The sequence below is a fragment of the Falco punctatus genome (genome assembly GCF_963210335.1).
Source record: "Falco punctatus genome assembly, chromosome: 14".
Taxonomy (NCBI): Eukaryota; Metazoa; Chordata; class Aves; order Falconiformes; family Falconidae; genus Falco; species Falco punctatus.
Window position 1 is genome coordinate 16,784,111 of NC_137594.1, and position 25,915 is coordinate 16,810,025.

The following is a 25,915-nucleotide window of genomic DNA, read 5'->3' on the forward strand; positions in this document are numbered from 1 at the left end:
TGTTGTATTAATTTTTTTAAAGAAAAGAATATGTGGTTGGAAGTAAGCAAATTTCAGGTGGGCCTGGGTGGTTGTTATTCTCCTAAGATGTTGACTGTGTTTCTAATGTCGGCTTCATTTTTACACAGATATTATTTAAAACATAAAAAAAACCCCAAACTTTCTAGTTTCTTCAAAACCATATTGTCCTTCTGCCTGTATTTCCCTTAAAAGTTGTCACCCAACTCTCAAGTCTGAAACTGCAGAAAGTAATTGTTTCAAACAACATCTGGTCTTAAGAAGACATTTTCTATTGTCTGTGCTCCATTAAAAACAATATTTCCCTTTCTGAACTCTTCAGCTGCTTTTCTTTCTGCTGAAAAACTTGGCCAAATCAGATTTAAGGGGAAGATTAACACAAACAAGAGGATAGAAGGTCAAGGGGGAAGGAAAGTATTTAGTGGTATCACCAGTTTTAAGAGCGTTGTACAGCGATACTATTGTATCAGTCTTTGGGTAGTCTGTGCTCCTGTGTAGTTTCTAAATGTGTATATCGCATGAGTTTACAGTAAGGAAACTAATTACTTAGTTTAACAGGGGTTGTTTCTTTGGAGTCTTCCCCAGCTTTATTTTGGGTCCTGAAGAAGGTGGATAGAAGCTTTTGGAAATCTGCAGCGTTCCCCTATGCTGACTGTGGAACAGATAGGTAAATCCTGACAGACCAAGACAAATTACATGCACTTGCCTGTCTGTAAGAGACAGTAATATATTGGAAATATATTTCTTTGCCAGCACCTTTCCCACATTGATTCATCTCGTTCCAGAAGCTTAATCATAGCCATTTGAATGTGCCATTGCAGATATTAATTCAGTTTGACACATCCATTTTCCATACACTTGGGAAGGAAATCTCTTTCTACTGGTTCCCTACTTTAAGACACAAAGCAAAACAAAAAACAAAGGAACGTTATGTGATTGGTACCAGCACCAGTTGCTCTATTTGTTTGTAAGTTCTTGTTCTTTTTGAAATAAGCTTTAGTGGCAAGAGAGGCCTTTAGACAATCTGGAGGGGATATAAAGAATGTGCTTTGTTTATACTGAGCAAAAATAATTGGGCTTTTCTGTTGCTGCCTGAAAGCCATGTCTCCTGTTTCTGGGACCTGTTTACTGTGTACTGTACAGAGAGCCTGCAGCCTTTCTGCAGCAGATCGGGACTCCCCTAGCCTTTCTGCTGTTTCCTTTTTTATGGTTGGGCTTTTGAGCAGCATTGGTATGCCCCAAACACCTGCCAGATTTGCATATCATTCTTGCTTGGCTTGAGCATCCACTGCAAAGTTGGCACATGAACTGTGGAGAAGCAGGGCTAGTGTTTTGATTGTATGCCAGAGCCTGATACTGAAATAGGCAGTGGGAAGGAATCCAGTAATTGTTGGCCTCTGATCAATGAAAACTGTCATTAGGCCAGTAAATCGTCGGTATGTGGGCTTAGTTCTATATATCATCTTTGGGCTGGTGTCACCCTGACTCCAGGACGAGAACATTATCAACATGTCATCAAGTCTGCCGGGAGCTTTTTATTACTTTTTCTCCCTTTGATTTATATCCATTCTCAAATTTCACACAGGTCAGGTTCGACAACACGCTGGAGAGACGTTGAGGGGATTGTTTCTTCGGTGCAGAAATAGATTTGCGAGCGCCGACTAGCAGGGAGCCCCTCTCCCTCTCCCCTGTACACCCCAAATTGCTGCCGGTAGAGCTGTGGCCTGGCAGAGCCTCCCTCAGTCGTTGCTAATTGCTGTGGCAGGAAGCAGAGCCTTCCATTATCTCTGCTCGGACCGTTTGCTGGGGTTGTGGCGAGACAACACCTGATTAGCTTTGGCCTTGTCCACACACAAGAGTGGCACAACTTCCGTTTAAATAAAGTGCTACTTTAATTTGGATTCAATGGTGAAGACTCTGTTGCAGGCATTAAGGATTCTGGCTTTTTTGTTTGGCTTGAAATGATTCTGAAGCAATTAAGCCAAATAAAAATAAACCATACGAAATAAATGTCCACGTAGCTTTTTGCACTTTAAAGCTAAGCCTCCAGTTTAAATCCAGCACAGCTTGCTTTTGCAGACAAGCCCGTGCCACCTGTGGTGCTGTGGGAGTAATGCTGGAGCAGCCCCCCTGAGCAGCGCAGATGTACCAGCTCAGGCAAAACTCTCCCATCTTGCCGCTGGGAAATTTGAATCTGTACTGGCCACAAAAGCTGTAGCTTCTGTGGCTTTGCTTCTATTTTTCTAAACAGAAAAATGGATGATCATTACTATATGTGGATGTGGGGTGATGTTAATTTCTTCATTAAGGTAGTTGTGAAACAAAGACTTATTCTGCAGTAGCACCTGCAAGAGGGAGATACATTGCTAAAGCAGCAGCAGAATACTCGTAATTGTGATGAAGGCCTAAACCTGCTTTAAAGGAAATCATGAATGTTCTCAGTGTAAAATACTGGCCTTCTCTTTGAGCTGGAGATGGGGAACTAGCAGGTGTTTCCTCAGTAACCTTTTCCGTTAGTCCTAACTATCCTGTATTTTCAAGGCAAAGTAAGGTTATTTCTCAGTTACCGCTCATGAGAACGATTAGCGTTCAAAAGGATGTGGTGTAGGCAATTAAAGCCTATTGTAGTATAAAGTTCTGAATTCAACTCTGAATTGCAACTGAATGCAAGTGATGACTGAAATCTGGAAAAGATCACAGCTGAAAAGAATTTGGCCAGAAAATATGGAAGTTGCCTGTTGGATTACAAGAGCAAGACGGCACATTCAGAGTTAAGGCTGAATGCACCAGTGGCTGTGGTGTACCAAGGGGTTACATGCTGCTGCCTTCTACGTACAGGCACAGCGAGGCCCGATACGGTTAAGAGTCCAGGCCCTGATTTTTCCCACATTTAGTTGAACTTATGTTCTATTTAAAATACCTCTTTGTGGATGCCTTCCTTATATGTCAGATAGCTTTATTTAAAGGCCAAGTTAGATAAAAAGTTGCTGGTTAAGGTGAATGGCTAGCTTTCTATAGGCTGAGTGGCTTTTTTGGAGACCTTTTATTCTAATGAGTAAATCCTCATTAAGGGACATTTTGTTTAAATGTGATCATGGCCCCATTTCAACAAAGCACTTAGCATGTGCTGAAGTATGTGGGAAGTCAGTGAGATTACTTGGATGCTTAAAGTTAAGCAAGTGCAGTACTGAATCGGGTGTGCATGAGCACAAGATTAGTTGCTACACAAGTACAGACCTTATTACTCAAAGTTAAATGTTTTGAATTCTTTTTTAATCTTCTTAATGGGAAAGTGAGTAGGCTGCCTTGAAACTCCTTTCTTGCCAAATTCTGTTTCTTAAATCAAAGCTTGCATTTGAGTTACATGACCACAAAAAGCATTACAAAGTAATAAACCTCTGAATTTGTTTACAGTTGTGTAAATTGAAAAACAGAGAAACCAGCTTAAGATTTCTTTGTTCTTATTTTTGCTTTTCTTCTTCTTTTAGTATTTCCTTTCAGGCTTGGGCCTTTCAACTGTGTTCTTTCCTTGGCTGCATTATGCTCTTCCCTAGGTTGAGCAGGCAAGGAGGGCTTGTGACAAGCTGTCTGTACCGAACTACACAGCTAGCCTTGTTACGTCCGAGCACAAAAACTCTCTTCAAAGGAGCCAGTGTCTTCTGTCAGTACAGTTTAATATGTACAGAGTGACGTACCTGCCTGGCCCAGTCTGTTATCAGAAGGCTTAAATGCAGCCCTGGTCATCGAGGGCTGCATGACTTCTTCTAAATGTCACAGTGTGGTGACTTACTCTGTGTATAGTTAGGAAACTTCTATTCTCCCCAGTTCCCCTCCTGCTTTGGTGAGAAGAGCAGAACACACAGTGTAAGTGCAGAGCTAAAGGCTCTATGTGCAAGGGCATAACAAAAATAAATACAGTGATAATACATTCAGAAAAAAAAGGCAGAGGTCTCTAAACAAGCTTTTGTGTGTTATCTCCAGCAAGCTTATAAGAGAATTCACAGCGTGAATTTGTGTATGTGTGTGATCATTGGCGTGATCATTGGCTTGAGTATGTAGGTTTTAAAGTCTGGTACAAATTGTATTTGTTAGTATTGTCTCTTGTCCTAAATTCTATCCAGAAAGTGAGATCTTCAAGCTATGATAGTTTCTTGTTCCATTTATTTATTTATTTTTAAATCTTTTAAGTTTGTTACTCTTAAATGGAAAAGACACCAAAGCAGAGGAGAAGGAGCTCTGCCCATCAAAACAGGCCTATGGAAATATCCCTAGCTAAAATAAACAGAGGTTTATTGGGCACATTAAGGATTCAGTCAGGATGCAAAGGAGTACCCAACCCATAACAAGCACAGCAGCTGCAAAGTTTGCTTTTTAGGCATTGTGTCAGAGATTCACAAAATTAAGCTATTAACAGAGATTCTGCTGCCACATTACAATTGGTAAATATTGGGTATGCATACTTATTTGCCATAAGGGCAGAGAAACGTGAAATGAAATGGTCTGTTAATAGTACAATGTGAGCAAATGGAGAATACCTCGGACTCCAGGGCAAAATCCATATGCTGCCAGCCTGTGTGAAACACCTCAGCCCATCCTAGGGCAGAGACTTTTTAAACTGGTGTGCTGAAACTATCCCAGCCACTGTGCTTTATGATCTAAGCCAGGCTGCAGGCATGTTTCCTGAAGTCAAAAGCTTGTTCCATGTTAACAGACGCTCTCCTCCTAGGCTTCCCTGCAATATTTGAGTCTACAGTAGTCATCAATTCAGACGGACCAGGAGGCTGTGTAAAGCTCCGTTCTGTGCACCGCACACCCCTCTGTGCCTTGTTTGCAGAGCCTCTAAGTCTGCAGCAGGTGGCTTTTTAGGGACACTGTCCTCTAGCTCAGGCTGCTGGGGCTGCTGCTGTGGCCCTGGAGACCCTGGAAAAAACTGTACAAATAAGGTTTACAATGAACATTTGAGAACTGCATTTTTCCATAAAGTTGGTCTAACTTTCAGGGTCTTCACTTCCATTACGAATGTGTCTTCCCAGCCTACCTGTATGCACTGTTCCTGCTCCTCAGGTGTTTGCTTTGTTGTTTTCTAGCACCCCTGTTATGGATTATCGCCTTTGAGCAATGTCACTAGAGACAGTTTCTCCTTTCTGCCTTGTACAACGCATCTGAAGGGAATGTCTATACTATAAACACTGGTGTAAGAGCAGCTCATGTAGAAACTGAGGATTGCTTTAAAATGTTGCTCAGGACGTACAGGCAGTGCATGGCAGCATGGTGGAGCTTGGCGGGGTGAGATACTGCAGTCAGCTGGCCACACTCCTGCAGCAGAGTGACACTTTGCAGAAGTTTAAATGGATGGAGAATTAACCTGCCTTTTTTTCAATAGTACAGACTGAAAAGGCTTCACTGAAAGACATCATCCACTGATTTATCTTCTTCATACCCAGTTGTCTTTTAAATTCTTGATTTTACTTCTTGCAATGCAGCTCCATGTGTATGTGTGTTGATACCTAACTTTATTTAACATATACACAATCAGAGAAAAGTTCGTTTATATGTTAAAGAAACCTGTCTCGCTGGGGCGGTGTTCTCAGTGCTTTCTGAAGCGACAAGGCAGCAGCACATCTCATTTCTGTCAGATAAGCAGTAGAACATCTCCATAATTTCTCAGAAAACCCAGTCTTCACTGGATATCTGTCTATGCATTGCACCCCATTTTGTCACGTTCCCAGCAATTCATTCTCACTTGGATAAAGGCTGTGGCTGTTGGAGCCACATTGTAAGAAAAATGAAACCCTGAAAGGGCTGTGAGCTGATGACTAAATCTTGCAGATGCACACGGGTATGCTCATTCAGAAGAGAAGCCCCTACAACTCCAAACCTAGGAAAGTGTTTGAAGAGTTAGACCCAGGCTATCATTGAAATTCACAGCAATGGCCATAGCTTTAGTCTTTTCATCAGGTGTTAAATGTTTGCAGGTGTGGCCCTGAATTAGGGGATAAAGACATCTGGGCATGCCCTTTCTCTTCACCCATCCCATTATTCTTTCTTGCTATAGTGCTTCCTTCTTTGCCTCATTTTTTGCTTCAGTCTTTCTGATTGCTCCCTTTTCACTGTGTTTTCACTGCATATTCCATTATATACCTTAGCCTAGTTTATATTAATGCTTTTAAATCTTGCCTATATTATCATTTGGATTTCTTGTACCCTTTTGAAGTTTATTTTTAATGAGGGATAATTAGCATTAGTATTAGTTTTATATGATATTTCATATGCTGCTATTATCTTACAGTGATTTTGTATCTATTTTTCATTGGTTTAAAACATTCTTTTTGTAGGATTGATCCTGCAAACTATAAAATCTACCCAATTATGGAATCAAGTTGGTTTCAAAAAAAATTCATTTCAGTAAGCTTTAGTGTCTGTGTAAAGGTTTCCATGACGGAGTACTTTTAATTTCTTCTGTGCATGTTTTCCAGTCTTCTTTTGTCATTAAGCCTTGCCTCTAACTTCTTCTAAACTCAATGTCTTTGGTGTTTTAAAAAATAATAATGATAATAATTGTTATGTATGTGTGTAACTTCCTCTAGATTTCTTATGTTGTCACCGTCCTGGTCCGCGTGAAACTGCCTTGCTCCTTCAGGTCAGTTGGTAGTTTCAAGTAATAACTGTAAGATAATTGTTAAAGCATATAATGGCAGATTTACAGTACTTTGGGGTGAAGGACAACCATAGTCTAAGCTGAGACCTGAAAGGCATGACATATGTTCTGGGACGTTAATCTGCAGATGGCCTATGCTATGCAATGGAAATAAGGTCTCCTTCCATTAAAATAAACGGCAAAACTTCCATTTACTTAAATGGGAGAAATAGCAAATCTACAATGTGTTTTTTCTATAATTACACACATCGGTGTGATTCAGACATTCAGACTTCTGAAGGAAATACCTTTTGAGGAAGGTATGTATTTTCCAGTGCAGTGCACAGGTAAATTAGTATGATAAGATTATTGGTGGCTCAGCTAGGAGAGTGTGGAGGCAAGCAGCAAGGTTCCAAGTTGTGCTCCTCCTTTTCCACAGTCCTCAAATGTCTGCTTGCTTCACTCAGCCATTCCTCTTTTCCTCCTTCTCCCTCTCATAACTCTCTTTTGTAAGAGGAAGAGGAAGGCAGGCTTTTATACAAAGCAGATAAGTAGAACAAGGTCTGCAAAACTCTGATGCTGATCGTGGTGAAGAACGCTAGCTTTGACGGCTCGGGTATTGTTGTCCTCTGTTTTTTAAGACCTGAAAGTGGAATTTATGTAACAAATCAAACAATTGGTTAGAGATAAGTGTTGGTGAGAAGCTGTGTTGGAGCTATGTCTGCCTTGCTTCAGTTATGTCTATCAGCTCCAGAATAATTCTTTGTACTTTCTATAACCCTGTGCTCACAAACCAAATTGTAGAAGGCTTGATTGAAGTCAATAATGAGATAAGAAATCTTTCAGGCAATCTAACCGTCTTCAGTCCGTGTGGGGAGAATTGACCTGTCCTTGTTCTGCTTTTCCCATAGAACACTGAAGCTTATGCATTTGCAATATTGAATCTTAAATTCTGTGTCCCTCTAAATCAAATCTGCAATTAGTTGAAAATGCCGGTGTATCTTCAGTTGGAGAGCAATAACCTTTCAATAATCCTTGCTGGGATTTATGAATTAATTTTATCTTAAGGCAATACTTTGTTTAGCTATTGTACATGGTTACAGCCCTGGGCTGGGGCATTGTTAACACTAGTGCTGGGACAGCTGGTGTAAATCTTAATAGCATCAGTAGGAAAGACTGATCAAAGTTTTAGTTTTTTTGCAGCCTTGTGCTTCCTTTTTGTGTATCAGGAATTTCTTACTCTCTGCCTTCTTTCTTTCTGTTTGCTATACTTTTCTTTATGGTCAGAGAGGAACTGTAGCGTCACAAGAGGTAAAAAAAAAAAACAACCCGAGGAAGCTCTTTAGTGACTAGCATGAGCAGACGACTGTTTAGATAATGAGGTTCATTAAATATGGTGCAAATAGTGGTGCAAATGCCTTCGTCAGTCAAGTGGCCCTTTAGAAGACTTTGGAGCCAGGATATTTCCTTTCATCACTGGGGCTTTGTCAAGGTGCACTGTTGATTAGGGACATGAATGTCAGGCTGTCAGGGTGCTGAGTTGGGAAAGCGTGTCTGAACAGACTTCCAGCAGGAAAATCACTGAACTACACTTAATAGGTGAAATAAGGTGGGAACGGAGAGAGAAAACCGCTGCCACACAAGGCAGCTGACTAGAGAAGAATAGTGGTAAAACCCCTCATTATTATTATTATTATCATGATAATGTCATCTTTTCTCATTGCATAGTAAGTGTCTTCTGAGGAAAGACACTGCACAGTAAACAAAGTTCACTTTTTGCACCTTCTCTAAGACTGCACCAGTCACTTGTGCAGATGCTTGGGATGCTCTAAGAAAGCCTTTTTGCAAGGTGCCTTTCTCCATTATACATTTAGCATGTAGAGCGGCTGTCCTTGCAGACTGTGAGAATTACAGACACTGCTGCACTGCCTGGCTACTCACTAAACTTACATATGAGGATGAGTCCTGAACAATACAAGGTAGTAGGACTTCAGAGTCTTTTAAGGTCAAGTCCCATAGTTCAAAAACAAAAACCCTGTTGTATGGCTTTGTGATTTTCACTGTGTGTCAAAAAAGAATGATCTACTAGCTGTAATTACTTTGTAAAAGAAAAAAAAAACAACCGGGTGGCACAATTTTTCTAACACAGAGTCATCAAAATGCAAACCTTGGTACTGGGGCAAGGTGGTGTGCCTGGTGTCTGTGCCATTGCTCCTGTCGTGTTACAGTATGCTCAGATTGTAAGGCTGCTACATGTGGCTGGCAGGACAGAGTCTAATACTCGCCTGTGCTGTCACATTCATGGGTTACTGTGTCATTTGGAGGACTTATCTCTAAAAGTATTTCTGTCCCCTGTGATGCAGTTAGAACCAAAATTTGGCCTTGTAGTTGAGTTAGAAATATGAAGTGTTGCAGACCAGAGCAGAGCACAGTCGAGTGCTGCTTACACTGAGATCATTTTATGGGATCTTTAATACAGGTATCTTAATCTCTCTGCTTGCTGCTTCTGACTTCTTTGGTTGTGTTGGCCTGTGTGCACCTCTGGCCTTGTCAGTTACTAGGTTTCTAAATAACAACCCCCCAAGCGCAGACGGCAATCTGAGCCATTAGGCCATGTGCGTGGCAAGATAATGGCTATGACACACTTGAAGTGGAGATGACTCTTTAGTCTTTGTAAGATAATGAGAACACGGTGGCTGAAAAATCCTGCTTGTTAAATCACCCTCCCTGCCTGTGACAAGTGTGGCAGCTGAGGTGCTTTGCAGTGGCTTCCTACATCTTCCCAGCACGTGTTCCTGATTGCGCAGCAGCAGGCAGAAGCCCAGCAGACAGTGTGAAAGGCCTGGCTATGCCAGTGCTGTGCTGTGACCGTGGGGCGGACGGTTGTGGTGGTACCAGGAGGGTGGGCTGCTGCAAGGGATGAGGGTTTATACAGCAGCTTGGGTTTGAAGCAACATAATGGTGTTGGCTTTGTGCATGTTTAATGGAAACAGCTTCTTCAAATGGCTCCTAGCCCTTATTTTAGTAATTTTTAAATAAAAGTTTTCCTTTTATGAAAGGATGTTACTGGCTCTTTTGAATGCACCTATTTGCAGAAATGGTTTTCATTCTCATCTGCTTCTCCCTGCCCTTTTTTGTTGTGTGGTTTGTTTCTTTGCGTTGTTTGTTTGTTTGTGCCGAGATCTTTTTTTCCTTTGCAATTTGATTGATCCTCCTTCTTTCAATTCCGCATTGGCTGGCTGCGTGTGGAACCCTGCCTGGCTTTAGCCGAGACAAAATCGACTGCACACGATTTCTCTCTGACAGCTTGTACAAGAGCAAACATTTCCGAAGAGCTGAAAGTCTAGAAATTCAATCAGCGGAAAACCTACTGTGTGGAACAGCTTTGCTAGTGCTACAGCTCCCTGCTGGGTAGAAAAGCAATCCAGTTACAATAAATCCTTAAGAGTGGAGTCATTTGGGTAAAAGGAAAAACAAAAGCTGGTTTATACAAACTGATTGAAGTCAGACGTTTTGACTTCCCATTGAAAAAGGAGTCAAGGCCCGGGCTTGCTTGGTAATTTAAAGGGGAGATTGGCTCCTTTCATCTTTCTCTAGAGCAGGGTTCTTAATGTTTTGCTTGTGGAAGAAATATAAAGAGTTTTCAACTTAAGTTAAAATATCTACTTTGATACCAATATTGATGCTGTAGCTGACTATAAAATGAGTTGGTCCTGAATGCTCCAGCAAGAGGTAAAGGCACAATTTTGTTTCCAGCCACTCTGTTTTTGTTCTACTGTAGTTACAGAACTGTGAAACTAGGGTAAAACTGGGATGGATCAAAATCAAGGCTTGGATGCCATGCCATGCCAGCTTGGGCAACGATTTGTGCTGTGTTGCTGCTGTGTTGTGAGCTTATGAAGCTGTTGATGCACTCCGGGCTGCATTCTAACTTCTAACAGAAGTTAAGAGTTGTGCCTAGTGAGTGAGATCTGTTCTGTTTATGTTAATTTTCTTTCATGCTTTAAATACAAGGACTTAAAAATTAGCAGCATTAAAAACATTTGACATTAAAATAATAATAATAATGTTACCTGAGATGCCAGTAATGACTGTAAAGAAATATTTCTCTTAGTTTATATTTAAAAAATTAAATGAAGGTAGCTTGGGGTAGTAAAGTCTCCTGTTGTTTTCCTTTATTTTAATAATTATTTGCACCATTCCTCTTTGTGCACCTTTCATACTGGAACATGTTAAATTGACCAACAGGCTTGAATCGAAAAATTAAGGAAACAATCTTCATAAAGTCAACTGAGCAGAGTGAACTGACTGGAAATGCTGAGGTTTCCTGCCTGTAATGCCTTACAGGTGTTTGCATAAGACTAGGTAAAATTTTTCTGGGCAAACGTGAATGTTAAGATGCTGCTGTCCCTTTAATAGCTGCATGGGGTTGGTCAAGCGTGCAGCTCTGCATATAGTCTTCATTCGGCTGTCATCTCTCCTCCCTCCCCTCCCAAATGCATCTGGTCCTCATGGAAAATATTAAAGATTGTATAAACATTGTAAAGGATTTCCACTGGCCTTGCTGTTTAAATAAGATGTTATAAATCATAGCAAATGAGTAGAAAACCTTGCCACAAAGATGGAGTTAAGTTGGCTTTAAAAAGAAAGTAAGGCAGGATGGTAACCTGGTAAAACTCTTAATGTTCCCATTTGTGTCACTTGCTAGTCATAACCACATGAGGAAGACTTTGTGGACCTGTGATGAAACCGAAGAACCCTGAGTTTCTCTTCCAGCTTTCTCTCAGCCTCTCTGAAAGGAGGAAGTGGCCGTTGATCCCAAGTAATGCCACTTGTCAGAGCGTTTTGTGCTAGTAAAGGAGTTGTGTTTCTGATGCTACCTGTTTCAGGGCCGCCCCCTTCCAAGGGGAGCACATCAAGGACTTGCTGGCCCTGGTGATGTGCTCAGAACACAGAAATGGTGCTCTTAACAGCTTTTGACAACATCCAGTATCCTTGGTTTGTTGGCTTCTCCCACTGCTAATTTTGGCCTCTCCCGTTTTGTGTCTGACGCCAAGGCCAGCTTTTGCCTGATACATGCACTGTATCTGAAATTACATATAACATCGTGCCTGGAGATGGATCCCTGGCATTTGGAGTTGATCTTGGAGTACCCGTGCACTTGTGGAACCTGGACCAAAAGATCCAGTTTAGTTGCCTGAGACCTGTGCACTCATCTTCCTCTGGCCTTGGCCACCATAAGAAGCAAACAAGAGAGCTGCTCCAGATGCTTGGTGGGGTCTTCTGTACTGCAAGCACCTGCAGGTGGCAAGAAATAAATCTCCACATACTTTGTGGAGGGCATCCTCCTGGGCCAGGGGAGGGTTTGTGGGTCTTCATAGCACTGGGAGGCACAGGCAGTGGTCTCTGCTAGAGTATACTGCAGAAGAATAATAATAACAGTCATACTTGTTCATGGAAATAGTGGAACAAGGTAAAACAAGGCATTGAAAGAGGTCCTACAAATACTAGCTCCTGTAGTGCTTCAGAAACCCAGGCTTGGCTTTGTCATTGCAAGATGAATTCTTTTGTTTCAGGCTAAGGAACTGCATATATATTCTGTAAGACTGCATTACGTTTTTCTATCAGTGTTTCTTGAGAGGAAACTTAATGTTTGGCAAAATTATCTTTTTTTTTTCTTAAACTTTATGTTCTCCTTGCAAAACACAAACCCTGTATCAGAAAACCAAACTTTTTCCCTGAAATGGTGAAAAACAGCCATAAAAAGCCCTTCCAAGGTTGTTGGATGTTTCTGGGTATAATTCTACCCAGTTCAGGAGACAAAACCATACCAGTGGCCCAATGTTCAGAATTTTGCATGTCCAGAATGTCAGTTGTATCAAAATGAGGATCTGCTCCATCATGGCAGACTGGAGTAGCTTGTTGGAGTTTTTTTTAATTCCTGTCTGTAGCACAGCTCTCGCGTATATCGGCAGAAGTCCTGTTTGAGGAAGATACGCACATCTGAAAGATTTCTGTTTAGGCCTTAGTGTTCAGGAGGACATGGCTAAAAATACATTGATGGTATCTTTGACAGTCAAAAAAAAAAGAAAGAATTTGGGAAAAATGTAAAGAATTTTAATTCCTTTTAATTTGTCTGCTTGAGATTGGAAAGGAATTACGAGATTCCAAGAACAATCAATAGTGCTGGGCCCCTACTGCTGAGACCATCTGTAGGAGATGCACTTGAAAGATTTTGTGCTTTGGCTTGTCTGTAAGTTGTTTTTTTTCTTTGACAAATTCCAGCAAAAGTAACTTAGCCTATTGAATGCAAATTTTCAATGTATAGAAACAGCTGAGAGAATCTAGCCAGCTTACTAAAAAGCTGGGCGTATCAGTTCCTCTGTAATTATTGTTTCAAGTATAGAAAGCAGAAACATGGTATAAAGTCAAGAGTATTGCTATAGGTGCAAATTTTTAAGTCTTTTTTCAGGCAAAGCATCACCAGCTTTAGGAGGAACCTCAGACTGTAGTCATACTATATTAATACTATATATACTGCTGACTGCTCTCCTGCTGAAGTTTCCTGCCACCTTGAAATGTGTATAACCTCACTACATTCAGTGTTTTACTTACAAAGCCACATGGCTTGAGGATGCCTGCCTTGTTATTCCCTAGAGGAAAGGATCCATCCCCAAACAATGAGGCAGGAGAGATAATAAGGAATCATTTTATGACAAACCACATTTTATCCCGAAAAAATCTGATAGAAGATTTTAGTTCTGTTTTTCCTAATCTGTTTACCTGTGTGGTTGGGGGTAATTATTCTGGAAAGAAGGTGTGCATGGGAGTAGCATGAAGTGGGGAGACTATTGAGCTGCTACGAGGGGAAAATTTTATGTAGATCGGAGTGGATGAGAAGTGTGGTGCTTTGAAATGAGCGGCAGTGAAAAACTTATAATTCTGCACATTGTGTTATGGTACTATTGTTTAGATGTGAACCATTCAGAAAAAGAGACCATGTGTTTTTGCTGCTGCAGAAGCAGGGCTGACTGTTTCTCCTCTTCCACCTAAGCCCCTGGAAAAAAACAAGCAGGAGAACACACCTGTTTGTCTAAAACCTTTAAAACTCTTTACATTTTAATTGTTATTTGAGAGATGCCTGTGATTGTGTAGTGGATTAGATTCTCCCTGCCCCGTCCCCTGATATTTTATTTCTTATTGTTACTTGTTTTGCGTGAAATCTGCAGTTCACTGGTAAGGAACTTTATACAGACTTTTATACAATAACTGCAATAGTGGATTTTTAAGGGGTTTGTGTATGGGGGCGGGGGGGAGAAATTTAACATCATTGTTACATTTTCATTTGTTTTGATTTGATATCCATCCTGATGGAGGGCAGAGCACCACCGAGAGAGGTGCTGCCAGGTGTGGCTTCCTACTGCTTTCTAATTCTGTGATCACAGAATACCCGATTCTGCAGTCCTTGCACAGACAAGTCTCCCACTGATTTCAATGGGAAATTTGCCTGCATCAGGGATAAAAGAGCAGGCCCCAAGTTGTGTACAATGATGCAATCTGATCCTCCTGCTGTGGAAATTGATGTAATCGCATTCTCGCCCTCCCCCCTTTTCTCAACCCTTCTTCCTACCAACCCCTGGTGACTCCTGGGGGGCTTCTCACCAAACGGAAAGGAGGATGCAGCTGTGTGCTGAAGCAGCAGGGGAGGTGAGGAGACCTGCTAGAAAAGTCTGTGAAGGGTTGCATCCTAGATATAACCCTAGAAAACAGCTAAGAACACGGACCTGCCTGCCCTGAAAAATGCAGTCACCTGCTTTTGCTACATGAGCAAATGTTCCTTCTCTAGAATTGTGAGATTCACGCATGTCCCCCTGCATATGTTGTAAGGCTGAATTCAAGTGCCCTGTGAATTGAGCAATGTCATCGCTGCCCGCATTCATTCTGTGCAGAGGGACGGGGTTCGCTTTTTTTCAGGGCTGCCTGTATTGTTATTGTTGACAGTCTCCGCTTTTCAGCGGTGCTTTTGTGCCCTGGCACGGTGCAGGTTGCTTGGGAATATCGAACGTCGAGAATGCTGCACTTTGTTGCTGGGCGAGCCAGGCGACCTCTCTGATGCTTCCCTCTGCTTTGCCATTTGTATGGGGTTTGGTTTTCTTTTTTTCCTTTGGGAATTCTAGGCTCAGCTGAATTTGTTCTGTGTTTTGCGGAAGAAAGAGCTTGTTAAAGAATTCCCTGATGACTTTGAAGTGAACTATTTATTTTCTCTCAAGGCTTATTCAGTGTAGCCATTTGCCCCCTCTCCTCTGTTTTTTCACCCCAGTGTTTCCTGAGCTACAAGCATTCTTGGAATATATTAGTTGTAATGAGTTATGTGGGCATCAAAAGTTTTCTTTGAAACTATATGGCATCAACATCTGTTAGCTCTTAGAGAACAGAGACGCAGACAAAGGGGCTGAGGGGGGGAAGGAGGAAAAAGATATTAAATTCTGGAGTATGAAGTCTCCGTCTCAAAGACTCAGGGGGAGGGGAAGGGGAAATCTGCTAAACTCCGCAGCTTTGATGTGGTCCTCTGGCCCTCTGATTCCTTTTATGGGAATGTGCGTGGCAGACAGTCCCGCACGGCTCCCTGCCCGCCCTGCCCGCCCTGCCTGCCCTGCCTGCCCTCCCTGCCTGCCTACCCTGCCCACCCGCCTGCCCTGCCCTCCTAGCCTGCCTGCCCTCCCTGCCTGCCCTGCCTGCCCTCCCTGCCCACCTGCCTGCCCTCCTAGCCCGCCTGCCCTGCCTGCCCTCCCTGCCTGCCTGCCCTGCCCTCCTAGCCCGCCTGCCCTGCCTGCCCTCCCTGCCTGCCCTGCCTGCCCTCCCTGCCTGCCTGCCCTGCCCTCCTAGCCCGCCTGCCCTGCCTGCCCTCCCTGCCTGCCCTGCCTGCCCTCCCTGCCTGCCTGCCCTGCCCTCCCTGCCTGCCTGCCCTGCCTGCCTGCCTGCCCTCCCTGCCTGCCTGCCCTGCCCTCCCTGCCTGCCTGCCCTGCCCTGCCTGCCTGCCTGCCCTGCCTGCCTGCCTGCCCTGCCCTCCCAGCCTGCCTGCCCTGCCTCCCTGCCTGCCCTGCCTGCCCGCCTGCCCTGCCCTCCTAGCCTGCCTGCCCTGCCTGCCTGCCCTGCCCTGCCTGCCTGCCTGCCCTGCCTGCCTGCCTGCCCTGCCCTCCCAGCCTGCCTGCCCTGCCTGCCTGCCTGCCCTGCCTGCCTGCCTGCCCTGCCTGCCTGCCTGCCCTGCCCTCCCAGCCTGCCTGCCCTGCCTGCCTGCCTGCCCTGCCTGCCCGCCTGCCCTGCCCTCCTAGCCTGCCTGCCCTGCCTGCCTGCCTGCCCTGCCCTCCCAGCCTGCCTGCCCTGCCTGCCTGCCCGCCTGCCCTGCCCTCCCAGCCTGCCTGCCCTGCCCACCTGCCCTCCCTGCCCCTGCCCTCTCTGCCTCCCTGCCTGCCCTGCCTGCCCCAGCACTCCCTCCCAGCAGCCTGCCCAGCCTGCAGCGTAAATCCTGCTACAGCCCTTGTTGCTACAGTAACATTTTCAAGGAGAATGCGGTGTGCTCAGTTCTCAGCTATTGAGATGGGGAATCGAAATTCCTAGTAACAGACGTAACTCTTAAGTAAAAAATAAAATAACATAAATGTTTAGGAGTGAAGTTTTTATTTGGTTGTAATCCTCCTGACCCTGTGGATCAACATGCAACTGTTCATCTAAATCAGGTTTTTAAATGGTGTGTGTCTGTGGTTTTTTATTGCCTGTAATTAAAAAACATGTGTCTGTTTCTATGTACGCAGCATCAATCTGCATTCAGGCATGGTCACTGATGCTGTACTACTTACAGGAATTGTGTGGGGTCGGTTTCTGCTTTTTCTTTTATCTTTTCCTGTAGAGCCTCAGTGTTTGTCCTACGTGCCAGGGAGCAGAGGGGAAGAGGAAAAGAAACCTCTATGTCTGTCTTTTCCTCTTATGGGCTCCATTTTTAGTCATAATGCTGGTGGCATTGTGCTTCGGTGTGACTTCCTGGCCCATTAAAACCCTGACCAGTTATAAAATGATTAGTTGACATACCTGGGCTTTGGGGACAAAGAGGTGGTTTAAAAAGGAATGTGAACCATCTGTTTTGCCAGCACCTCCTGTTGACAGATTTATGGATCAACATTAGCATATGTGTCCAGGGTCACACACCTGTGCTTCCTAACAAGGTAATATTATTTAGCAGGGTATGTTTTCGTCCTGAGGATTCAGAGTTCTTTGCAAAGGTGGGCATCAAGCATTCCGTTTTACAGTTGAAAAATGAAGGCACAGAGAGATTTAAGTGACTTACCCTACACCACACAGTGAGTCTGTGGTGGAGCAGTTATTGAATCCAGGTTTCCTCCAGCTGCATAAATATACGTCATCCATTAGCAGGAAAAGACTTAGAGCTATAAACATAATAGAGGAGCATTGATTATCATTCTAGGGGAGCTTTAAGCCCTTGTGCTCTATGAAGACATAAGCCATGTAGGAGGACACAGGCTGTTACCACAAGAAAGGTTCAGAATGCAGTATGTTAAAGCTTTACTGATCACTGAAGTCAGTGGAAAGAGCACCCGTGATTTGAGTGATCACATCTTAAACGAGCAAGTTATTCTGTAATCAAACTCTGTAGCCGTTTTCTAGACACTCGTTCCCCAGCGCACGCCTGGGTAAAATCACCTCAGTGCTCTTAAGTCTGTTTGTTAAAGAGTTTCTTGGTAACCCAGTCTATCGTGAAAAGAAGTTGAACAGAAAATCAGATTTACTATATAGCTACACCCGTCTATCTGCTGTGATGAAGAAGCCCAAAATAAAGAGTTTGGAGGAGTTATTGAGCTTCTCCAGGCTGGAAGGTAGACGAAGATTTGTCCTTTTTTTATTTGTGTCCATAGACTTGTTTGTCAGTATAAGCTATGTTGAGGATAAGATCTTGGGGGACATGGGACAATTGATTTTCCAATCAGCGAAGAGATTAGAGGAAAGGTAGAAGAACAAAGTAAGGTAAATACCTGTATCTGTAGAGTAAGTTCATTTATCCTTCTGAAGTAGCTTCAAAGTAAATTTAAATATAGCAAAACCCAGTCATTTCTTTTTTCACTCCTATTTAATCTCAAAGACTGATGATCTTTTTTAGCTGGAAATGGTTGGACCCTTCAGCTGGAAAGTAACTGCTGAATCCATACGTCTATTGATAGAGTTGCTTTCAATTATATCATCTCTTATCTGGGAGAAGTCCTTGAAAAACTGTCACCCTATCACATTAAAAAGTAGAAGCCATAATGTTCTAAAATTCCATTAATAGTGTTAATGGAAGATGTCACTTTGCAACACCTAGCAAGAGTTTCTACAGATTGATGGAATCCAGGGTGAAAACATCACAGAAACAGTAACATTCTGCCTTGAAACTGAAATGGCCTAAATAAAACTGTCCCCTAAATGGGTCTTCTGACTGTCTACAGGTCATTTGATAATTTTATCTGTTAATGCTTTTTTGGTAGCTACAAGTAATATTAAGCAAGTCCGCAGTATTTTTAAGCTATTATTGCTGGGGTTTTCTTTTTTCCTCTCTAGAGATTTTTTTTTTTTGTATGCAGGATATAAATATATATTTATGAGCATGCTTATCTTCCACAGCACACAACATCTTATGATTCAAGTTAAATGTGCATTCCACAAAAGCTATCAATATGCTTATTGCAGTGATTGACCACTGAAAGAGGATGCTTGTTTACCCACTGCAGTAGCGATGAAAAAGCTACCTGCAAAGAGCATGTTTCAGTGTTGCCACTACCTGATTTTCATGGGCTGGGGAAAAGAAATATATCAGAAGAATAAAGAAAGGATTTGTGTTTTATCCTGCTGGAAAGCCAGATCCATGTGTTGGATTGGGACAAAACAAATTCACCTGCATGTTGCAAGCAACCTGGAGCAAAAAGTACATTTCCTTTCACACTTACTCAGACGTCCATCATGAAGGCTTTTGTGTAAATGTTCATCTGCTTTGCGCTTCACTTCCTCAACAGCCTCATGTTCGTGTCCCTGTGGATGGGATATCCTTACAACCATATCATGCAACTAACTGTTCCTTGTACCCATCTGAGGGTCTGTGAGAGGGATGTAAAGATACTGGGGATATTTGTTGCCTCATAAGCCTCTAATAGTCCACAGTCTTCTGTGACTGGAGATTAAGAGGTGGGTTTTTTTTTGAGGGGGGTTATCCTGTCTTTATCTTCACAGTATTTTACCAGCAGCTGGAATTGCTCTACAGTCTCCTGTAAGATGAGACCGCAGGGGCTCCAATTCTGTCAGACTGGTGGAAAGAGATGCGGTGATCTCAAACACCATTACCGTGTTATTATGGCTGGGAATTACTGATCCTAGAGCAGAGACAGCCAAGCCGAATGCATTTGTGAGCTTCACCATCATAGTTTTTGAGCTGGTATATTTGTGCGAACTTTGTGTTAAGGTACCAAAGGATGAATTTCAGTATCTGTTGTGCTACACGCACTGTGTTCTGCTATCTCTGTTAGGAGTGCTGTAACTTTGGACATAGAAGCCATCATGGCAGATAAAAGCACTAATATCCTAAACCACAGCAGCTAAACCTATCCAAGATCATCTGTCAGACATCTTAGAGGAGAAATATGTTTCCTTAACAACTCTACCTGCTGTGATTATATTATGAAGAAATTTTATCTGAGAGAAGCTTCTGTGCATGGTGGAGGAAGAAAAACCCATCTGTAATGGATCATAGGGCACCAGGTTCTTGTTTCAGAGAAAGAAAACATTATAGAAGTTGAGCTTGCTGCTTCTGCTTAACAAACTGCATTATTGCAGTTGCAATGTATATTTTAATGTTAGTATAAAAGTTAAAGTCACCTTGACTTCTTCTCCCAGTATGAGCTGCTTTACACTTCCTTTACAGAAAGTTGAATTGTGGTGAGTTATGTTTATTATTAAATTATCTGGAATGGCAAACACAAAAAGAATGAAAAAAGTAAAACCTTATGGTTGCCAAAGGAAAGGTAAAATATGCTGCAGGAGAAATAATATTAGGCTTAAACCAAGGCATAGGTGTGTATTGCTCTATATGATATATGCTTTAATTCTTAATTGTATTTGCCTGTTTTCAATTTTTGTTATAGTGAGGCTTGGAATATATGTTTTATCTGTGTAAGGCTGTAGGTATATAGATTACTTATGAACAGGGAAGGAAAGGAAGCTCTCATCCTAAATAGGACACTGTAATACAGAAGCATATATTTTATTTGAAAAGGCTTTACGAGTGGGATCTTCAAGCATTTTTGAATGAGAATATTAATATGAAGGCTTCACTTCCAAATGCGGAGAGAGCCAAATGCACGCCCAAAACGCATTCCTATCTTTTGCCTGTTAGTCATGATCACACAAAATTGTGTGCACAAATGTCCATTCCTGTGATATTTGACTGTGTGGATTTGTATGCATGGAAGCTGCTTACCTAGCAAAATTTCATCTCCCAGGTGTGTCTGACTACAAGCAGTTCAATTTTCTTTTTTAAATTTATTTATTTATTTATTTAATTGGAGTTTTAAGCCTGGCTGTAAAGCTGTATTTGTAAAGAATGATGATCACCTTAGATGACTGAATATCTGCTTTCACCTGCGTTATCCTAAAATGAACGATACTGGTTTTTGAGGTGTGAATAGGTTTCCTAGCAGTGAAGGCTAGGCTTGAGTTGATCATAGTTACACAAGGCTATGTTTGTAGTCCATGGGAAATTTCAGGTACCCCAAGGGGTACTAGGTTCCTCCCATCAATTGTTTTTCGAAAAAGTCTTTTACCTCTTTATCTTCAGGTCTGGACAAGATTTAAAAATAAAGTAAAACAATAATAATGACTGCTTTGGGGTTTGGATGGGTTTCCTGAAGCATCTTCTAGAGACTAGTTTTCAAAATCTGCCAAGTGCTTGCTATATGAAAATCAGACTCATTTTGGCAACTTGTTTCCTGCAAGTGAGACTGAAGCATTCAGAATAGCCACTTAGCAGTCGACAGAGCCCTCAGTTGTTTGGGTGAAAGGTCAAAGGGCATCCTCATCCTCTTGAACCTCTGTTTCTTGGGATTGTTTTTTGTCTATGTCAAGAATGGAAGCTTGTGCATAGGTGACACAGCGTTCTTGTTGGCAGCTACTTTAAAACCATTATAAAATCTACTCTACAAGACGTTAGAGTTACCACATATCTTGCCCCTTGCAGTCCTGTTGTGAAATGCGTTTCTTCAACTTTGCTCTTTCCAAAAATACTGGAACTTTATTGCATCAATCTGAGAACAAAGAGAGAAAAAAATGCAAGTCTCAGTCCGATGGTTAAAAATAGGGAGGAAAGTGTTCTTGGTTGAATTTGTCATTTTGCATTTGTCATACTTGGAGAAAGTGGTGGATATGATACCTTGATAAGAACTTCACTAAAACAGGAAATGTGTGCATATTTTCTGCCAAAAAACGTGGAAAATTGGGTATCTTAAGGCTAAATCAAAGGATTTTAATGAGGTGCTTGAAGGAGGGGTAAAGCAACTTGTTTCTACTTGTGGAGAACACCTTTTAGAAAAATGTTAATTAACACAGCATTGACTGTGGTGTAATACAGCGAGTAGGAGGGTCCAAACTTTAAAAATGTACTTGTTATCATGATAAGCTACCTAAATCAAACCTTCTCCTTTTACAGAACTAATACATTTATGGATGTAGCCATCTCTACTTACACCAAAAGCAGAACTCTTTAACACCATGCTAGTCCAAATGTGAGTTGCCAGAATACATACTCTGTTTGCATTCGGTAGCTTTGGCTCTTACATGCTGGATGTCATGGAAGTGGCGCAGAAAGGCAGAACCAGGTCAGGGAGAGTTATACTGATGACCAAGATTAAAGGATTCGGTGGGCATAGGGGCTAGGAGGTAGGGCTCAGGAGCGTGAATGCAAAAACAACTGTGTAGATCCTGGAAGGTGAAGACAAGGAGCTTAACCTCAATGTAGGAACAGAAAGGAAGCCAGCAGAGACATGAGAGGAATAAAGCAACGTAGGCAGAACGATGGGTGAGGATTTGGATGTCAGTGTTTTCAGATAGCTGGTGAAAACTAAGTCAGTAGCTGGAAGCCCCAGAGTGAGTGCCTGGCCTTTAGTCTCTAGAGACTTGTATTAGTAAGAAAACTGCACAGGGTGGTTAGGGCTGACAGGGTTAAAAAAATAAAATTCCCAGTGAGTTGGAATTCATTGGAGTCTGATTGCACAGCAAAGGTGGGAAGCGAGTGACGATTGCCTGACTTGTAACCAGCTGAATAGAAGCCCTGGGGTGTGGGAGATTTTAGAGATTGTTTTTCTTCCTTGTGTATGTATATACTCAGCAGCATTGCTGAGGGAGTTGCAGTAATTAACTCTTCTCTCCACCCCCATCCTCTTAAATCTGAGCTGGGTACGGCAGCACCTATCAGAACGGGATATATGGGACACAGGGTCCTTTCTACCCAGGCCAGGCCGCCAGCTGTTCAGAGTTTTGAAGTAGATGTTTGAGCCTGAATCTTAGTCATTTGTGTGATTTCTGTTGGTAACTAATGGAGGCCAATTTATTTCTCTGGGAGACTCCCAGTGAGGTAGAGACGCTTACAGTAGATGGGTTCCTGTTTAGCCACCTATAGAAATAGTATGCTGGAATAATCCTTCTCTGTAAATGTTTCTTTGCTTTATTCTTTCAAGTACTCGCTGACCTCGTTTATATAGTATTTCACAGGGTACATCTGGTTTTGGTTGTTTCGTGACTCAGTGTTCCAGTCTGAAACTGCAGTGTTGTGATTTAAAACATCGTGTCAGGACAGTGATATACAACTACCTATGACCTAAATGTTGTTGCTTTTGCTCTCGGACACGGCTCCTGCCACAGGCCGGGCTCCCGCAGCTGCGCGGGGAGGCCCACGCCGCAGAGCCCGGCTGAACGGCATTGCCGCTGCTGGTTATTTCATCCCCTGGGGCCTGCACTTCCTTTGTGCTCGAACACGCTTCTCCCCAGTGTCAGATATTCCTACCTGGCTCTATGGTGTTTGCTTCTCACTAGAATTTCTTGAGCTGTAAGCTGTGTCTTACACATTGGCCCTTTTCTTGTGCTCTCATCCATTGGCTGAACTTGGGTCACTGGGGGTAGATGCACTATTTTATTCACGTTAAGGCAATTTGTACAGGTTACTGTGAGAATACTCCATTATACGGTATGAGCTGCAGTAAGAATTGTTTTCTCTGATGCTTGCTCCGCTCTTGTACTTTTCTTTGAGTGTGAGTTTGCATACACTGTCCAGAACCCTTTTCTCAAACAGGTGCATTTTGGTATTTAGCCAGGTTGTGATGTCTGTCTCAGTGGTACTAAAAATATTCAGGTAACTCTCTGCAGGATTTTTGTCAGAGTTAATGATAATAAGATGAATGATGAAGTTCGTTTTTTCCTTCCCCGCCCCCCCCCCCCCAAAAAAAAAAAAAAAAAAAATCTTAGAGTTGCCCATGCTGTTCACAGATACATATCTGTCTATCAAAGATAATACATGTCATAATCTTAGACACACAGAGGAACACATTGGAATGAGAGCTGTGGAATTCCACTTATATGTGTCACTAAAATGTTCAAATGATACTCTCATCAGTTCCAGGATGGATTGTCAGTTTCTGTGCTATTCAACAGTTACATTAGGGTTGAACATCATAAAAACACTTTTGAAGAATTTGGTAATTTATAATAATTTGGTTTAAGGCAGAAACACTTACTGGAAATTTGCTTGCATTAAGTTACTACTTTAACTTAAATAACTAGGAGCTAGAGAAGGAGTGAAACTAGACTAGAATACAAAACATATTTACTTAAGACCCATGTAATGATTAAAAGTGAGAAAATAAGGACGCTAACTTAATGAATATTAATGCTTCACTCTGCTGTTTTACACTTGTCTTCCACTTTTCTGTTGAGTTACTTGATAGTGCATTTTACATCAAGAAATGTTATGTTCATTTTTAAGTGACGTCTTTTGAAAAATCATAAAAATTAATGACTTGTGGGTTTTGTAGAGGATGAGATTAATGACATCATTTTAACAGGCAACATTTGATACCCAGATGCACTGCTTGCTTTGCTAAAATTTTAAGAGATGAAGGCTACCAGCTAGATAGTACTCTCCTCAGAGTTACATCACAAGTAAGATCGTACCTACTCATTGCATATTTGCTGGTCAGGTTAACAGAAAATATACTTTTTTTCCAAGAAAGCAGTAGGAAACGGGAATTCTGAGATTAGTTTAAAAACAAACACACGCACACCCCCCAAACCAGTTATTAAATATTTAACATTGTGGGAGAGAGCACAGTCACTTCTATGTATCTCTTTATCTACAAGAGCAGTCAGAGGTGTACCCACAGAGCTTCATGGAAAATGATGATATGGAGGAATTTGATCAAACAAAAGTATACTAATTTTTACAAGGCCCTGGAAAGACCATTTTCTTGCAGAAATATGATAAGTTATGCCAATATTTAATGGCTTCTTTTCCTTCACTGTCCATTTCTTCCATAATTTTTAAGGTAATGATTGATATTAATCAGCACATACTCAAAAAAAGAGAACTTTTTTTTACTGGAACAAAACCTCAAGGAAACAATGCAGGTTCTGTGATTTGCTTCTTGGAAAGCTAAATCTGGAATGACAGCTTTTATAGCAACATTGTGCTGTGCAGAATCCTAGCATTCCGGCCAGGTTGCCAGCATTTCTCAGAGCCATTTGGCCCATGAATTCTGACTTTATTTCAGGGTATATGTTCATGGACAGAACAATATTTTCGGGGTCTCTGGGGTAGCTATCCAGTAGTGTTTGTAAAATCTGATTTTTAAAATGCTGTTGCAGAAATTGATACTGAAGAGTTCCTAAGGTATGCTTTTGTGGCTTAGTTACTTTTTGATAACTAATCTCAAAGAATAACATCTGGGCATGTGGAAGGCAGAAAGAACCTCTGTCAGCTTTTTCAAGAAGAGGTGAACCGCTTTTATCATGATAAAATTGCTTAACAATAAAGCTAATGAATACAACCAGACATTAATTTTCACAGGTTATTCCCTTATTCTTACCTTGTACAAAAAGCTCTGTGCTGACCATTTCCAGTTCCCAGACTGAAGCTGAGAGTGCAGGCTCTGTGTTCCTGCTATGTTTTTGCAGGTGAAGTTGAAGTGGCCATGAGTGCAGCATGCCACCTTTTTAGGACCGTATCCTTCCTTATTATTGTAATTATTTTTCAGTTGCAGAGAGTGTTTGTGGAGAAGCTGGGGAGCCAGAGAATATAATGTAAAGTCAGTGACATTATGGTGATGCTAGAGCCTTCAGAATAAATGGGAGATGGCAAAACGTGAGGATAGCTGTCATTGCTTATGGTTTAGCTGGGGTGGGGGGCCGGAGCTGGAAGAGTCTGCTAATAAGAGAGTAAGAATGCTCTTCAGGGTCTTTGTAAGTGGGATTAGCTTCAAATCCCACACTGATGCCCTTTATTACTACTTCAGCACCATTAAAGAAATGTTTTTTTGGGTCTGAGATAAGATCATCTGCATATCTATAGCATCTGCTTCTGTGTTGCTCTAGACATAGTGGGACTGGCAAAATTTCATTAATTTTGGGACTGAAGGATCAGGCAGCTCTTCAGATTGTCGTATCTGCTTTTCTTGGGTGACCTCTGGCATATGAAAGTTTTCTGTTTGTTGGTGGAACCAAGTGTTAACATTCCTCTGTAGGTACTGAAGGGCTTATTTCTGCTTTATCGTTTCCATTTGGAGTATTTTTATCTTGCTTGATTGACAGAATGTTGAAATGCTGAATATTAATCTACTTTGTCAAAGGATTTGAATATGAACTTCTTTTTTTCTTCCCCCTGTACAATCTATTCATCTCCATTAAATTTTTGTCTGAAAGTATGTCTAGAACATTGTAAAATAGCACCAAATGCAGTGACTACCACTAATAAAGTTAATGACTTCTTTCCTGGAAAACAACTTCTGTGCTCTTGTTAGTATTTTAAATTAATCCTGGTGATAATAAATACATATTCTTAACACCTCAACACTTTGTATATAGTATATTTGTCATTAATTTCTAATTTTTTTTTTAAACAGGATTTATCTGGGGAAGGCTACAGAGACACTATTGGTGATGAACACTTTCATCTAGAAGGTA

At 41.9% G+C, this 25,915-nt stretch overlaps 1 protein-coding gene across 2 annotated transcripts in view; it reads left to right on the forward strand.

Annotated features, from left to right (window-relative positions):
* NKD1 (NKD inhibitor of WNT signaling pathway 1) overlaps window positions 1–25,915 on the forward strand; it is a 114,243-nt gene that overhangs the window by 44,236 nt on the left and 44,092 nt on the right. For both annotated transcript variants that reach the window (XM_080411230.1, XM_080411229.1), the window contains exon 4: window positions 25,855–25,912. In XM_080411230.1, coding sequence (XP_080267356.1) covers window positions 25,855–25,912 — 58 coding nt within the window. The remainder of the gene's footprint in view (window positions 1–25,854; window positions 25,913–25,915) is intronic.